The following is an 18,597-nucleotide window of genomic DNA, read 5'->3' on the forward strand; positions in this document are numbered from 1 at the left end:
AGTGACATGATAATTCTTATTTTTACACTTTTTTCCCCCAAATTCCATTGTATGTTATACTCTTCTGACACCACCAGATGGCAGTATAAGTGTCCACATAAGTGGCCATAAGACCCCAATTCAGTAGTGTACACAATTTTGGAAATAAGAGCTAAAAGGTGCTGTCCACACATGTGGCCACTAAGCCTTTAGAGGTATAAGGAGTCATATTATTAGGAATTTTTTCTAAATGTAAAAGACTTCCTTGTGGTCTACATCTTTTTGTAGCTGCGGACCAGTCAACGCTTGAAAATTTGTCCCACGGACCAAAGGGGGGGTTATGTTTTTTTTTGTTTGTTTTTTTTTGTCATAAAAAAATACAATCATGTGTGCTTACGGACTGTATCCCTGCAGACTGTATTGATCTATATTGATATATAATGTAGGAACCAGAATATTAATAACAAAGAAACATCCCTTTTGTGTGAATGAGTGTAAATGGGGGAGGAAACTTTTTGGGTTGGTGCACTAATTGTAAGTGTATCTTGTGTTTTTTATGTTGATTAAATTAAAAAAAAAAAAAAAAAAAAAAAAAAATATATATATATATATATATATATATATATATATATATATATATATATATATATATATATATATGTATTTTTTTTTTTTCTTGTGCGGCCCGGTACCAATCGATCCATAGACCGGTAGTTGGGGACGACTGGTCTACATAATATGTAATGGTGGTTCTTTTGGTCAAAATGTCGCTTTCTGACAGTCGCTTCCGGATGCGCCGTTTTGTGGGCGGTCTTATTTACGTGGCTCACCTTCGACAGCGTCTTCTCCCCGTCATCTTTGTTGTAGTGATGTAGCGTGCAAGGACGGGTGTGGAAGAAGTGTCAAAAGATGGAGCTAACTTTTTTAATGACATTCAGACTTTACTTCAATCAATAACGGAGCAGCATCTCCTCATCCGGACACAACACAAAAACAGTCCGACCGGAACTCTCTAATAACTAAAGTTCCTTGGGTGAATAATGTCAACTCACTACACCGGTATGTTTTAGTGCTTTCATGGGGAGTTTACTGACGGATATAAGTAAGAACTTTACAATATTTTATATTAAAAATGGCAACAGCGGAGGATGAATGTCCCATAACGAGAAGGTAGAGAAAAAGAAGAAGCTTATCGACTACAATTTTTCAGGACTTATGCAGATCCCAAATACAGATCAGCAGGTACCAGAAGGTAAGAAAAGTTGCTTTCGCATAACATTGCGAAACAAAATGCCAGATAATATGTCTTACCTTATACACACACCATAATAATACTCCTATGTTTAATGCTCCGACAATCCATCAAGCGGTGCGGCTTCATAGCTTACCAAAGTCGCACTAAAACATTTTGATACATTTTCAGGCGCCGTGTGTAATGTTCTATATTTTCAATGGAACATATCAAAACGTTGGTGTTGTTTACTTGAGTCCTATTGCCATTATATTGCAGTCTACACGTATCTCTTATGTTTGACTGCCATCTACTGGTCACACTTATCATTACACCATGTACCAAATCGAAATTGCTTCGAGGTCGGTAAGCAAAACCAGAATGATTCCGTATATTAGGCGGAATCCTTTCCATCAATCCATCCATCCATCTTCTTCCGCTTATCCGAGGTCGGGTTGCAGGGGCAGCAGCCTAAGCAGGGAAGCCCAGACTTTACCCTCCCCAGCCACTTCGTCCAGCTCTTCCCGGGGGATCCCGAGGCGTTCCCAGGCCAGCCGGGAGACATAGTCTTCCCAACGTGTCCTGGGTCTCAGGCCCGGCCCTAACCAATCTGGCGCCCTAGGCAAGATTTTAGGTGGCGCCCCCCCACATTGGCAGTGACGTGTATATACTCACAAGAAACTGAATAGCTTTGTCTTTGACCTTTTTTTTTTTACTTACAATTATACCTAATATATAAAGGGGTGGAAAAGTGACTATTACCTGCAGGGAAAACATTAGCTAACCAGAAGGCAATAACAATGTAAACAAAAAACACCTGCTTAAAAGATCTAATACAAATGTCCCTGAGGAATGTAAGGTGGGAGTACTGTAATTACCTAACGTTACATTATTATTTTCCATAACAATTTAGCCCCCTCCACAATATTAACCCGACGTTAAAACAGAACTAGCTATTTATTGACTAGCAATTGCCGAATCATGTAACATTAGCTTAATGCTAAAAAGCCAGGTTACTATCACATTCTGTAACAGACAAATAATTTCATGTAGGCTAACGTTACCTACCTGCTACATCTGTCTTCTCTCGTTTCTCCTCCTCTTCTTTTCTCTTTTTTGTTCCCTGGGCACCTGACAGTTTTGGCCGTTTTGACATCTTGTGTTGATTTTTTGATGTGGTGACGTCCAAAAAGAGTCATGATACGGGAAGGGAGGGGGCGCACCGTGCGGGGGGAAGGGGGGCGGGGGTGGGGGGGTGTAATGTTGTAACAAATAATATTTCTAATAAATAGGCTTTACTTTGCATTTTAATTAACGTGGGATTATTTTTTGTATTTAGAAATAATAGTACCAACTTTTTTTTCTTTTTTTTTTTCTCCAACATTTGTGGCACTGGCGTGGCGCCCCCTGATGGACGGCGCCCTTAGCATTTGCCTATACGGCCTATGCCACGGGACGGGCCTGCTGGGTCTTCCCCGTGGCCTCCGACCGGTCGGACGTGCCCTAAACACCTCCCTAGGGAGGCGTTCGGGTGGCATCCTGACCAGATGCCCGAACCACCTCATCTGGCTCGATGTGGAGGAGCAGCGGCTTTACTTTGAGCTCCCCCCGGATGACAGAGCTTCTCACCCTATCTCTAAGGGAGAGATCCGCCACCCGGCGGAGGAAACTCATTTGGGCCGCTTGTACCCGTGATCTTGTCCTTTCGGGCATAACCCAAAGCTCATGACCACAGGTGAGGATGGGAACGTAGATCGACCGGTAAATTGAGAGCTTTGCCTTCCGGCTCAGCTCCTTCTTCACCACAACGGATCGATACAGCGTCCGCATTACTGAAGACGCCGCACCGATCCGCCTGTCGATCTCACGATCCACTCTTCCCCCACTCGTGAACAAGACTCCTAGGTACTTGAACTCCTCCACTTGGGGCAGGGTCTCCTCCTCAGCCCGGAGATGGCACTCCACCCTTTTAAGGGCGAGAACCATGGACTCGGACTTGGAGGTGCTGATTCTCATCCCAGTCGCTTCACACTCGGCTGCGAACTGATCCAGTGAGAGCTGAAGATCCTGGCCAGATGAAGCCATCAGGACCACATCATCCGCAAAAAGCAGAGACCTAATCCTGCAGCCACCAAACCGGATCCCCTCAACGCCTTGACTACGCCTAGAAATTCTGTCCATAAAAGAATCCTTTCATTTTGAGAAAATGGAAGGATTTTATAGTCCGGAAAATACGGTACTCTCATTCGCCTTTCCTCCTCCATCCACTCATTCTCGCTCCTCTCCTTGGTCCGTACCAATTTTCCTTTCTCGTTTGTCCTAATTTTCCCCTCTTTGCCGAGCCTTTCGAGGTAAAGTGACCTCAACTTTAAAAATGAGCCGTTTCTCCCGCAATCCCTCCATCCCTTCCTGTGATTGACGCAAATCCAATCGTGACACGTTTGCAATGAAAAGTGGAGCACACAGGTGAGCGAGCATGCAGAGACTCCACAAAGCAGAGATTCGTGCCATCAATCACCACCCCGAGTAATGGAGTCACTCACAGAAAAGAAATATAGACGCTCTATCAGCAATATCTACCAGGTCATGTCAGGTATGGAAGTAATGCCGTCATAAATTAGGTGCAATCATTCCAGCATTTTCCTTCCTTCCTGCAATGTGTGCTGGTGTGTCTGCAGCACCGATCATTCTGCACACAGTCACTTAGCCGCAAAGGCCATCTGGCTGTTGATCTAGTGGATTGTCTCGCCGCTAGTTTCTCTGTGAGAGGGTTTCACGCTAAGTGGCTCCCCGCTGACACGCTCGGCAACAATACGGCCATTTATTCTAATTCCACGACTTTGAAATCCTGAGTGGCAAACAGCGGAGGCCATCAGGGAAACACAAAGTGTAACAGCTCGCTTTGTGACAACAGTGGATGTCGTATACAAACTACCGTATTTTTCGGACTATAAGTCACAGTTTTTTTTCATAGTTTGGCCGGGGGTGCGACTTATACTCAGGAGCGACTTATGTGTGAAATGATTAACACATTAGCGTAAAGATTTCATGGGATTTAGCGATTAGGAGTGACAGATTGTTTGGTAAACGTATAGCATGTTCTATATGTTATAGTTATTTGAATGACTCTTACCATAATACATACTTGCCAACCTTGAGACCTCCGATTTCGGGAGGTGGGGGGGGGGGGGGGGGGGGGGCAGGGCGTGGTTGGGGGCGTGGTTAAGAGGAGAGGAGTATATTGACAGCTAGAATTCACCAAGTCAAGTATTTTATACATACATATATATATATGTATGTGTGGGGAAAAAAATCACAAGACTATTTCATCTCTACAGGCCTGTTTCATGAGGGGGGGTACCCTCAATCATCAGGGGATTTTAATGGGAGCATTCGCATACCATGGTTTATATAGGGCACAGAGTGGGTGGGTACAGGCTGGCCTAGGGGCGTGGTGATTGGCTCATGTGTTACCTAGGAGGTGTTTCCGTCTATGGCGGCATGTTGTTACAATTTCGCTGCGCTTGTTGAGGGATGACAGGTCTGGACGGTAAATAATAAACAGTTTCTCTTTCAAGCATAGGTTGCATCTTTTATTACCACTATTGTAAGGTGTGCTGGATGCAAGAATTTGCCATGTTATTGAATATTCAACATTATTGTCTTTGAGGTCCCAAATGTGTTTGCTGAGTTCTGTGGTATTTCGCAGGTTTTTGTTCCTGAAAGAAGCCTTGTGATTGTTCCATCTGGTTTTGAATTCTCCCTCGGTTAATCCTACATATGTGTCGGATGTGTTAATGTCCTTGCGTATTACCTTAGATTGGTAGACAACTGATGTTTGTAAGCACCCCCCGTTGAGAGGGCAATCAGGTTTCTTTCGACAGTTACATCCTTTGTTGGTTTTGGAGTCGCTCTGTCTGGGGGCCGACGGCTCATTTGCAATTGTTTTGTTGTGGTTTGAGATGATTTGTCGTATATTGTTCATGCATATATATATATGTATATATATATATATATATATATATATATATATATATATATATATATATATATATATATATATACATATAGATATCTACATCCTGAAAATATGCAAACAAAACTGTGTTTGGATAATTGATACTTCAAACTTGCATAAATAGATATTAAGGAATATAACATAACTTGGCTTCTGAGAGTTTGAAAATGTAATGAATAAAATGCTAAAGTTGTTGATAAACAAGCAATTATCTTAATAATTAAATATGGTCATTTTAAATGAATTATTATGATAATTTAAAATCAATTATTTCAAATATGTTTATTTTAATGTATAATTCTATGGCTGGATGTAATAAGGAGTCAGGAAAAAATACAAATAAAAATACAATTAATTTTGATGTTTTTAGCAAAATATAGTAAAAAAAAAATTTTTTCTTTATTTTTTTTAATGAATAAATATATTTATTTTTAGGTAAGATAAACATAATAATACAATTTATCTCTAGTCTGGATGATTTAGTTCTTGTCACCCTGTTGTCCTCCAGTCATGAAAAAAGGCTGTCCTCACTCAGGTCCGCATGGAGCTGGAGGGGGCGTGGCTTCCAGCTCCGGCTGAAAATCGGGAGATTTTCGGGAGAATATTTGTCCCGGGAGGTTTTCGGGAGAGGCGCTGAATTTCGGGAGTCTCCCGGAAAATTCGGGAGGGTTGGCAAGTATGCCATAATATGTTACGTTAACATACCAGGCACCTTCTCAGTTGGTTATTTATGCCTCATATAACGTACACTTATTCAGCCTGTTGTTCACTTTTCTTTATTTATTTTAAATTGCCTTTCAAATGTCTATTCTTGGTGTTGGCTTTTATCCATACTTGCCAACCTTGAGGCCTCCGATTTCGTGAGGTGGGGGTATATATATATATATATATATATATATATATATATATATATATATATATATATATATATATATATATATACCCCCACCTCACGAAATATATATATATATATATATATATATATATATATATATATATATATATATATATATATATATATATATATATACATATATATATATATATATATATATATATATATATATATATATATATATATATATATATATATATATATATATATATATATATCAGTGACGTGCGGTGATGTTCATGACTGGTGAGGCACTGACTTCATCACAGTCAGATTTACAAACATATGAACCCTAAAGAGTATCTTATTCACCATTTGATGGGCAGCAGTTAACGGGTTATGTTTAAAAGCTCATACCAGCATTCTTCCCTGCTTGGCACTCAGCATCAAGGGTTGGAATTGGGGGTTAAATCACCAACAATTATTCCCGGGCGCGGCGCCGCTGCTGCCCACTGCTCCCCTCACCTCCCAGGGGGTGAGCAAGAGGATGGGTCAAATGCAGACGACAAATTTCACCACACCTAATGTGTGTGTAACAATCATTGGTACTTTAACTTAACTTTAACTTTGCACATACAAACTGTAGCACACAAAAAAGCACATTTAGTAAAAAAAAACGTTATTATGGTCTTACCTTGACTTATAAGTGCGGGAACAGTGGTGTTCGTGTTGGAGGAGTTGTGAATGAATGACATATGAAATCCGTGCTGCAGTCTGCAGGTGTACCTAATGTTGTGTCCCTGCAGTCGTTCACGGCTCCTCCGGCGCGAGCATTGTTGTTTTTGAACTTTTTGGCTTCTTGTTAAGTGACTTTTTTTGGGTGGATTCGGTCTTGCACGTGGAGGGTTTGGGTGTGGGCTTCGGTCGGTGTGGCGCTACCGGGGGGTGCAGTCTGCGGTGGAGGTGCATTAACCGGCACCAGGAGGCGGGATTACGCGAGCCTCACACAGTGCGTCTTCGCAGCCGTTTTATGATTGCTCAGCACAAGAAATACGTTACACACATACAGTTGTTGACAAAATGCACTGTACATTATATACCTCAGCTAACTAAACTATGGAAATGTACAATATAGTTCATATAGCAATACGGTCTCACTGCACAGCAGGCCAGCAGTTAGCCGAGTCCGCAATCCATGTTGAGACACAACTGAGTGACGTGCCTCAACTGGCTGCTGATCACCGCACCGGCTCTTCTCAGTATTTGAACGGCAAATGTGAAAATTCAGCAATTTTGAATAAAAATAATCTAAAACTGGTGAAGTTAAATGGAAAATAACTTTATAGTATAATCACTGGATACATATAACAATTTAATAAATTTTTTTTCTTTTTAAATTTTTTTCTTTCCATGATGGCAGGTGAGGCCCTGCCTCACCTGCCTCTAGTGACCGCACGTCACTGATTTATATATATATATATATATATATATATATATATATATATATATATATATATATATATATATATATATATATATATATATATATATAAATACATAAAAGAAATACTTGAATTTCAGTGTTCATTTATTTACACATATACACACACATAACACTCATCTACTCATTGTTGAGTTAAGGGTTGAATCGTCCATCCTTGTTCTATTCTCTGTCACTATTTTTCTAACCATGCTGAACACCCTCTCTGATGATGCATTGCTGTGTGACACGCACAAAAGTGATTTCATCAAATGCACTAGAGTCTGGAATCTTCCATCTCTCCCTAGCATGGCCCAAAACCGGTCAATCTTTGCTTCCTGAGGAAGATCTTCACTGCCAAGCACTTGGTAGTCCACTACTTCGTCCCGGAGGCTGTCCAGGTCCAATCGCAGCTGCGGCTTGGAACTTACAAGCGTATTTCTTCATCTAACTCGTCGTCGGCGTTGCCATGGCTTTATCTTCCTCGTTCTTTTGCTTCGTCTCCTTGTTGTGTGCACAGTTGTGCACTGCACTCTCTAAAAGCCCTAGATGTTATTGTCACATATGCATGTACAGTAGATGGCAGTATTGTCCTGTTTAAGAGTGTCACAACATTGCTGTTTACGGCAGACAAACTGCTTTACGGTAGACAAAAACGTGACTGCTGTTGTTGTGTGTTGTTACCGCGCTGGGAGGACGTTAATGAAACTGACTAACAATAAACCCACATAAGAAACCAAGAACTCGCCCTCGATCATTCTACAGTTATAACGTGATTGGACAGGCACGCTGTTTATATTGTGGTAAAGCGGACTCAGGTCCGCATGGAGCTGGAGGGGGCGTGGCCTCCAGCTCCGCCTGTATTTCGGGAGATTTTCAGGAGAAAATTTGTTGAGTTAAGGGAGGTTTTCGGGAGAGGCGCTGAATTTCAGTAGTCTCCCGGAAAATCCGTGAGGGTTGGCAAGTATGGTTTTATCAAATAATTTTCCCCAAAAAATGCGACTTATGCTCCAGTGCGACTTATATATGTTTTTTTTCCCTTCTTTATTATGCATTTTCGGCCGGTGCGACTTATACTCCGAAAAATACGGTACCTGAAACTGATGACAATTGTCCTCCAGAAACATACTTGCCAACCTTCCCGAATTTTCCGGGAGACTCCCGAAATTCAGCGCCTCACCCGAAAACCTCCCGGGACAAATATTCTCCCGAAAATCTCACGATTTTCAGCCGGAGCTGGAGGCCACGCCCCCTCCAGCTCCATGCGGACCTGAGTGAGGACAGCCTTTTTTCATGATGGGAGGACAACAGGGTGACAATAACTAAATCATCCAGACTAGAGATAAATTGTATTATTATGTTTATCTTACCTAAAAATAAATATTTTTATTAATTAAAAAAAATAAATAAATAAATAAATAAATTTTTACTATATTTTGCTAAAAACATCAAAATTAATTGTATTTTTATTTTTATTTTTTCTGACTCCTTATTACATCCAGCCATAGAATTATACCGGTACATTAAAATAAACATATTTGAAATAATACATTTTAAATTTTCATAATAATTCATTTAAAATGACCATATTTAATTATTAAAATAATTGCTTGTTTATCAACAACTTTAGCATTTTATTCATTACATTTTGAAGCTCTCAGAAGCCGAGTTTTGTTATATTCATGTTATATTTATGCAAGTTTGAAGTATCAATTATCTAAACACAGTTTTGTTTGCATATTTTCAGGATGTATGTATGTATATATATATATATATATATATATATATATATATATATATATATATATATATATATATATATATGTCTTAATAAGGTTATCCAAAAAATAGTGCTCGATACCGTAGTAGAGCGCAATATATGTATGTGTGGGAAAAAAAAATCACAAGACTATTTCATCTCTACAGGCCTGTTTCATGAGGGGGGTTCCTGATGATTGAGGGAACCCCCCTCATGAAACAGGCCTGTAGAGATGAAATAGTCTTGTGATTTTTTTCCCACACATACATATATATATATATATATATATATATATATATATATATATGTATGAAATACTTGACTTGGTGAATTCTAGCTGTCAATACACTCCTCCCCTCTTAACCACGCCCCTGACCACGCCCCCCCCCCGACCATGCCCCCCCACCTCCCGAAATTGGAGGTCTCAAGGTTGGCAAGTATGTCCAGAAATGACCTTAGAATGAATGAATTGTATGTTTAAAACTGTATTGTTTTGCTGCAACATATATATATATATATATATATATATATATATATATATATATATATATATATATATTACGGCTGTCAAAGGATTAAAATATTTGATCGCAGATATACATCATTTTTCATCATTAATAAGTGTACCCGAGACAGATCATTTCCAACTTTTAATGAACAATTAATTTGCTTTAATTAAATGTATTCAATTTTTTAAAACTTTTTTAAGCAGCTCAACAAAAATAGGACAAACATGATTTAATGACGATTAGAATACAAAAGCCGAGTCGCTAAAGGTGCCAAATTGCAGCCGTACGTCCAACTTGGCTGCACTCTTCAGACATGAGAAAAATCCTCTGTTCAAGCAGGTGCTTCCTCAGATTGGAAGTATTCCCGCCACTTGCCTAGATTTTTACATCACAAACACTGCAGCGAGCGTAATCGGCGTCGGCATCGCATTTGGAAAAGACGAGCCACACTTGAGAGCCTTTTCTATTTGGCGTGGTTGGGGTTTTTGTCGTGAAACATTGATGGGGTGCAAGATTACTAAGAGTCGCCTGTTTTCTTCTCAAGTGCTCGCAAGTACTCGCCACTCGCAGGTGCTAATTCAAACAGACGTGACGTCACACGCAACCAGTGACGTGCAGTGTCACCTTCCATGATGGCAGGTGAGGCCCCGCCTCACCTGCCATCATGGAAAGAAAAAAAATGTAAAAAGAAAAAATTAAATTGTTATATGTATCCAGTAGAGATGCGCGGATAGGCAATTATTTCATCCGCAACCGCATCAGAAAGTCGTCAACCATCCGCCATCCACACGATGTAACATTTGATCAGAACCGCACCCGGCCGCACCCGCCCGTTGTTATATATCTAATATAGACGATGCAAGGCATTAGTGAGGTTATAAAGCTTTTGCCTGTTAAAGAAAGGAGACTGATCCAATGCAGTACAGACATTCGCGTGCCACGCTGTCACGACCCAGACGCACACCAGTGCGCAATCATATGGGAGCCGCGCTGAGCGCAACTCCAAGCGCGTCTCGCTGCCGGCGACGGCCGGGTATGGGCGCCATCCATTTTCAGGGCTAGTTGATTCGGCAGGTGGGTTGTTACACACTCCTTAGCGGGTTCCAACTTCCATGGCCACCGTCCTGCTGTCTATATCAACCAGGGTGAGCCCCACCCCTTTCGTGAGCGCACTGCGCGCGGAGTGACCCCTGTTACGAGCCCCCGGCAACAGGGGTGGCGGGCAGGTAAGCTGCGCGGGCGGAGCGCGCGGAGTGACCCCTGTTACGAGCCCCCGGCAACAGGGGTGGCGGGCAGGTAAGCTGCGCGGGCGGAGCGCGCGGAGTGACCCCTGTTACGAGCCCCCGGCCACGGGGGTGGCGGGCAGGTAAGCTGCTTACCTGCTGCGCGTGACGCCGGCCGCGGCGAAGGCGGACGAGGCGGGGTGTTCGTGCGGTGGGCGCGGTGGTGACCCTGGACGTGCGTCGGGCCCTTCTTGCGGATCGCCTCAGCTACGGCTCCCGGTGGGCGTCCCTTCTCCGCTCCGTAAAAGTGTCCATCTCTTTTTTTTTTTTTTCTTCTGTTGTGGCATATGCAGCAGGTGCCTGCTCGTTTTTCGTATGTGGGTAACAACATTTAACTATGTATATATATTTCCGAATTGGTTTAACTGCCACCCGCCTGAATCTATTTAAAATCTAATTTTTTTTTATTTCCACCGCCCGACCCGACCCGACCCGCGGATAAAATCTAATTTTTTTTAATTTCATCCGCCCGATCCGCGGATAATCCGTGGACTCCGCGGTTGTGCCCGCAAACCGCGCATCTCAAGTATCCAGTGATTATACTATAAAGTTATTTTCCATTTAACTTCACCAGTTTTAGATTATTTTTATTCAAAATCGCTGAATTTTCACATTTGCCGTTCAAATACTGAGAAGAGACGGTGCGGTGAACAGCAGCCAGTTGAGGCACGTCACTCAGTGCCTCAACATGGATTGCGCAATGACTCGGCTAACGGCTGGCCTGCTGTGCAGTGAGACCGTATTGCTATATGAACTATATTATACATTTCCATAGTTTAGTTAGCAGAGGTATATATTGTACAGTGTATTTTGTCAACAACTGTATGTGTGTAACGTATTTCTTGTGCTGAGCGATCATAAAACGGCTGCAAAAGACGCACTGGCTGAGGCTCGCCTCCTGCACCCCCGCCGTAGAATTGTTATATCAACTAAAGCCCACACTTAAACTTTCCACGTGCAAGATTGAATCTATTTTAAAAAATGATTTCATAAGAAGCCAAAAAGTGCAAAAACAATAATGTTGGTGTTGGAGGAGTTGTGAATGACTGCAGGGACACAACATTAGATACACCTGCAGACTGCAGGTGTACCTAATTCACAACTCCTCCAACACGAACATTATTGTTTTTGCACTTTTTGGCTTCTTATTAAATAACTTTTGTAACCTATTTTCATGGGCTTTCCTCTTTGTGATGTTAAGTTCCTGTTATGCGCTGTTATACAGTATATGCCTTGAGCTCTTATTTTGAAGGCGCTTAGAGCGAAAGTGATGTCACGTTGCGGAGGTTTTTGAAAGAAGGTAAATAAAGTGGTCCTCGTGTAAACTGGAGCCTCCGTGTTTGTTATTTTGTAGTTTCATACAGTATAGGCGACATTTATAAACCCTCGGTTACAATTTTTTAAATAGATTCAATCTTGCACGTGGAAAGTTTAAGTGAGGGCTTTAGTTGCGGCGCATGGACTTAATTTCTAAGTAAAGGTAAGACTATAATAACGTTTTTTTTAATTAAATGTGCTTTTTTGTATGCTACAGTTTGTATGTGTAAAGTTAAAGTTAAGTTAAAGTACCAATGATTGTCACACACACACTAGGTGTAATGAAATTTGTCCTCTGCATTTGACCCATCCCCTTGATCACCCCCTGGGAGGTGAGGGGAGCAGTGAGCAGCAGCGGCGCCGCGCCTGGGTATCATTTTTGGTGATTTAACCCCCAATTCCAAGCCTTGATGCTGAGTGCCAAGCAGGGAAGAATGCTGGTATGAGCTTTTAAACATAACCCATTAACTGCTGCCAATCAAATGGTGAATAAGATACTCTTTAGGGTTCATATGTTTGTAAATCTGACTGTGATGAAGTCAGTGCCTCACCAGCCATCAACCTCACCGCACGTCACTGCACGCAACCCGGGCACCGACACATGGCACCACTGGGTCTTACGTGAATCGGACGTCCGGAAGCAGTGTGCAGGTAAGAAGGTGATTTATTTCAAAAGCCAGAACAACAAGTAGAAAAATTCAGACACAAGTCAAGTGTGCTTGCCCATCACTGCCTACTAGACTCCGGTGTGCCTAGCAGCTGTTCCACACACACTGTTGGTGGAAAGAGAGAGAGAGCATTGAATGTCACAAGATTCCCTTAAATATCCATAATATTATATTATATTCTACTTTTTATTTCAATGGTAAATGGGTTATACTTGTATAGCGCTTTTCTACCTTCGAGGTACTCAAGGCGCTTTGATACTATTTCCACATTCACCCATTCACACACACATTCACACACTGATGGCGGGAGCTGCCGTGCAAGGCCCTAACCACCACCCATCAGGAGCAAGGGTGAAGTGTCTTGCTCAAGGACACAATGGACGTGACTAGGTTGGTAGAAGCTGGGGATAGAACCAGGAACCCTCAGGTCGCTGGCACGACCACTCTCCCCAACCGCGCCACGCCGCCCCTTTAAACTGAAAGTTTTTACACTTTAAAAATATGTTAAATATTAGACATTAACTTTATACAATTCATTTACTTATATTTTGTACACGATCCATATTTTCTATATGTAAAAAAAAATAAAAAAATCCTGACACTAAAGATATGGTGGGTATAAATCCTGCAAATTATTAAAATAATTAAAACTAAATAGAAAATGATGTATTATCGGTCGATAAATGGTAAATGGTAAATGGGTCGTACTTGTATAGCGCTTTTCTACCTTTTTAAGGAACTCAAAGCTCTTTGACACTATTTTCCACATTCACCCATTCACACACACATTCACACACTAATGGCTTTTAAAGCTAAATGCTTTAAAATTCAATATCGGAAATTATCAGTATAGGTTTTTTTTTTATTATCGGTATCGTTTATTTTTATTTTTATTTTTTATTTTTTATTTTTTTTAACTTATTAAATCAACATAAAGAACACAAGATACACTTACAATTAGTGCACCAACCCAAAAAAACTCCCTCTCCCATTTACACTTATTCACACAAAAGGGTTGTTTCTTTCTGTTATTAATATTCTGGTTCCTACATTATATATCAACAGAGGTGGGTAGTAACGCGCTACATTTACTCCGTTACATCTACTTGAGTAACTTTTGGGATAAATTGTACTTCTAAGAGTAGTTTTAATGCAACATACTTTTACTTTTACTTAAGTATATTTATAGAGAAGGAACGCTACTTTTACTCCGCTACTTTTATCTACATTCAGCTCGCTACTAATTTTTATCGATCTGTTAATGCACGCTTTGTTTGTTTTGGTTTGTCAGACAGACCTTCAAAGTGCCTGCCTTACTGGTGACGTTTCACTTCGTTCCACCAATCAGATGCAGTCACTGGTGACGTTGGACCAATCAAACAGAGCCAGGTGGTCACATGACCTGACTTAAACAAGTTGAAAAACTTATTGGAGTGTTACCATTTAGTGGCCAATTGTACGGAATGTGTACTGTACTGTGCAATCTAATAATAAAAGTTCCAATCAATCAATCAATCAAAAGTGTGAAGGAAAAAAGATACTTTTTTTATTTCAACCGGACATCCCGTCAAAAGCCTAAAGACTGACCGCACATGAGGACGTTCCTGTCTTCACAATAAAAGTGCCGCTCCATCGCGCCTGCGCTTTCAAAACAAGAGTCTCCGAAAGCCAAACAAGCTAGCAAGCTAAGGAGTTTGACGCCAATATATTTATTGTAAAGTGTATAAAAACGAATATGGAAGGTGGACAAATAAGATGCCAAAAACCCACCACTTTCATGTGGTATTAGACAGAAAGAAGGAACTTTTCTTCTCCTCCATTTGAAAACGTGGACGTTATCAGCACTACTGTCTGATTACAATCAATCAGGTAATACACCAACTTATATTCTAGTCTTCATGAAAGAAAATAATCTATATGTCAAACATGCATGTATATTCATTAAAACACTTTTAACATGTAAACAAAAACAGCAAAATAAATACATATAAATTATATACTGTATATATCAATGTATATATATATATATATATATATATATATATATATATATATATATATATATATATGATATGTGTGTGTATGTTACTCATCAGTTACTCAGTACTTGAGTAGTTTTTTCACAACATACTTTTTACTTTTACTCAAGTAAATATTTGGGTGACTACTCCTTACTTTTACTTGAGTAATAAATCTATAAAGTAACAGTACTCTTACTTGAGTACAATTTCTGGCTACTCTACCCACCTCTGTATATCAATATATATCAATACAGTCTGCAAGGGATACAGTCCGTAAGCACACATGATTATGAGTGCTGCTGGTCCACTAATAGTACTCACCTTTAACACTTGATTTTACTCATTTTCATTAATTACTAGTTTCTATGTAACTGTTTTTATATTGTTTTACTTTCTTTTTTATTCAATTTTTTTTTTTTAATTTATTCATCATATTTAATTTAAATTTTTTTTTTTAAAAAGGACCTTATCTTCATCATACCTGGTTGTCCAAATTAGGCATAATAATGTGTCATTTCCACGACTGTATATATCGGTGTCGGTTGATATCGGTATCGGTAATTAAGAGTTGTACAATATCGGATTATCGGACATCCCTAATTACAGTATGCATTATGGTTAAAAAAAATATAATTAAAACGTATGAATATGTTTAACCTAAAAAAAATAATACCAAACAGTCACAATAATAATGATTTATAATGATTATTATCATATTTCAGTTATGGTTTCTTGCCCCCGCCCTCTCGTTTTTACCACGCGTACCTTTATTTTGGTAGCCAACTCCGGAAGCGCTGCTCGCCAGTACAGCAGAAACATTGACGTCACCCTTAAAATCGACTCTGGCAGCGAGGTTCGGATGTTATCACCGGGAGAGCTGCAGGGTTCTGGTTAAGGAGGACTTCGGCGCGATGACAGCCTCCAAGGATCCGAGCAAGAAGAAAGCAAAAGAGTCTCAGCAGCAGGATGAGGTAGACAAACATTTGAGTCCTTCAACTGTGCGTCCTAATTCATGTCCACATTGTGGCCGTGGATGCTGCGAGTGAGTGAGTGATGCCATTCCTTCAACATCTGTGTGGCTTTTATTGTGTGAACATCTCCTGCGCATGTGCGATGGCTGATTGTTTTGGTTGTAACGGCGAGTTATAGTGTGACAACGTGCGTGACGTGACGTGTTACATAACACTCATGCAGATGAGGCACAAAGGGAGATTGTTGTGTGCCCGACTACACAGCAGGTGGGACAGTGCAGCAACACGCTGCGTGTCTGCCAGGTCAACTTATTGGTGTCGCCTCAGTGGCCTGTTAAAAATCAGCTTTTGCGTTACGTTTCTAGCATTTTCCATGCACGGATGTTCCAGAGAAAAGTGTGACTTGCGGATGTTAAAGGTACTCAAAGGATGTCGTCGTGATCCGTTGCCCGGATCATGTTTTTATTTTAGTTTGACTCCCTTATTAGTTCTGTTTTTCAGCACCCCTGGGTTTGTGTTTTCGTTGCCATGGGTGCTGATTATTTCCCCCTGCCTCTGATTAGTGTTAAAGGTACTCAAAGGATGTCGTCGTGGTACGTTGCCCGGATCATGTTTTTATTTTAGTTTGACTCCCTTAGTTCTGTTTTTCAGCACCCCTGGGTTTGTGTTTTCGTTGCCATGGGTGCTGATTATTTTCACCTGCCTCTGATTAGTGTTAAAGGTACTCAAAGGATGTCGTCGTGATCCGTTGTCCGGATCATGTTTTTATTTTAGTTTGACTCCCTTAGTTCTGTTTTTCAGCACCCCTGGGTTTGTGTTTTCGTTGCCATGGGTGCTGATTATTTCCCCCTGCCTCTGATTAGTGTTAAAGGTACTCAAAGGATGTCGTCGTGATCCGTTGTCAAGATCATGTTTTTATTTTAGTTTGACTCCCTTAGTTCTGTTTTTCAGCACCCCTGGCTTTGTGTTTTCGTTGCCATGGGTGCTGATTATTTTCACCTGCCTCTGATTAGTGTTAAAGGTACTCAAAGGATGTCATCATGATCCGTTGCCCGGATCATATTTTTATTTTAATTTGACTCTCTTAGTTCTGTTTTTCAGCACCCCTGGCTTTGTGTTTTCGTTGCCATGGGTGCTGATTATTTTCACCTGTCATTTCATTTGGCCTGCCAAATGGAGGCTACCAAATTTAATGCACTTTATTGCTGACCAAGCGGGACTCTGCACATTGCTAGAAATATGAGAATCTACTTGATAAAGCATCACCCGGAAATGTATATTTGAAGCCAGCGAAGCTAAACATCTATTTTTGAGGTATTCACATGATTAAAAATGAAATTGTCGGGTATAAATGCTTTAAAAAGTAGATGTTTCCGCACAATTCTTTGCACCTAAAAATAAACGTTTTAGTAATAAATATGATTAGATCATTTATGTTTGTGTTCAATTACAGTAAGTGTGTCTAACACTATGACATTTCTATCAAGTTTTTTTTTTTTTTTTTTTTTTTGGACAATGATATTGTACTTAAGGACAAAATTTAAGGTCAGCTTTGTATTATAAGCAACAGCTTATTATTATTATTATTATTATTATTAGTTATTAGTATCACAAGTATAACTTTTTGTCATTACATTGTCTTTTTGCTCATTTTTTTTTACATTTAACCGTTGCTAAAAAACTTACTGTGTGGACACTACATCAACACACCCAAGACAATGGGCATATACACGCACACACACCCTCCCCCACCCCACGCCTTCACCACCGCTTGAATCCCCTTCGGGGTGATGGACGGCTGGCAGCGCTTCATAGCAGCAGTTGACCTCCAGGGTCCCAACTCCCCCCCTCTGTTGCGAGTTGTTGTGATTAAATGTAACATGTTTATGTGTGTATGGCATGGAGTTTTTTTCCCCACTCCAGACTAGGCCCCCTTAGGAGCCCTGTCTAGATTGTATTTTTTTTACTCATCTTCTTCCCCAGCGTTTTTCCTTTTTCTCATCTTTTACGGGGCGCCTTGTGGCGACCCATCAGCGTTTCTGTTCTGTAACCCTGTACACTGTTTGTTTGTCTAATCTTGAACGGGTTTGTGCTGAAAACATAGTTTTGTTGTACTTGTTGCAATGACAATAAAGTCCTATCCTATCCTATTAACAGGTTACCCATCCATCCATTTTCTACCGCTTGTCCCTTTCGGAGTTGCGGGGGTTGCTGAAACCTATCCTAGACAGTCTCAGAGTCATTCTTTTTCAGGAAGCATCAGCCAATTTAGTTGATTCATTCCAATTGTGGGTTTTGATAACATTTGTACAAACCCCGTTTCCATATGGTTGGGAAATTGTGTTAGATGTAAATATAAACGGAATACAATGATTTGCAAATCATTTTCAACCCATATTCAGTTGAATGCACTACAAAGACAAGATATTTGATGTTCAAACTCATAAACTTTATTTTTTTTTTTTGCAAATAATAATTAACTTAGAATTTCATGGCTGCAACACGTGCCAAAGTAGTTGGGAAAGG

At 40.4% G+C, this 18,597-nt stretch overlaps 1 protein-coding gene across 3 annotated transcripts in view; it reads left to right on the forward strand.

The window, feature by feature from the left end:
• LOC133578156 (inactive dipeptidyl peptidase 10-like) overlaps positions 1-18,597 on the forward strand; it is a 140,949-nt gene that overhangs the window by 40,766 nt on the left and 81,586 nt on the right. Inside the window, exon 1 of one of the 3 annotated variants that reach the window (XM_061932347.1) lies at positions 15,812-16,071. The exons of the other annotated variants lie outside the window; for them this stretch is intronic. Within the exon in view, the coding sequence (XP_061788331.1) occupies positions 16,012-16,071 (60 nt within the window). The 5' untranslated portion in view covers positions 15,812-16,011. Of the gene's footprint in view, positions 1-15,811; positions 16,072-18,597 lie in introns of those variants that run through there. 3 annotated transcript variants of the gene reach the window in all.

This window comes from Nerophis lumbriciformis, linkage group LG38 (genome assembly GCF_033978685.3).
Source record: "Nerophis lumbriciformis linkage group LG38, RoL_Nlum_v2.1, whole genome shotgun sequence".
NCBI lineage: Eukaryota > Metazoa > Chordata > Actinopteri > Syngnathiformes > Syngnathidae > Nerophis > Nerophis lumbriciformis.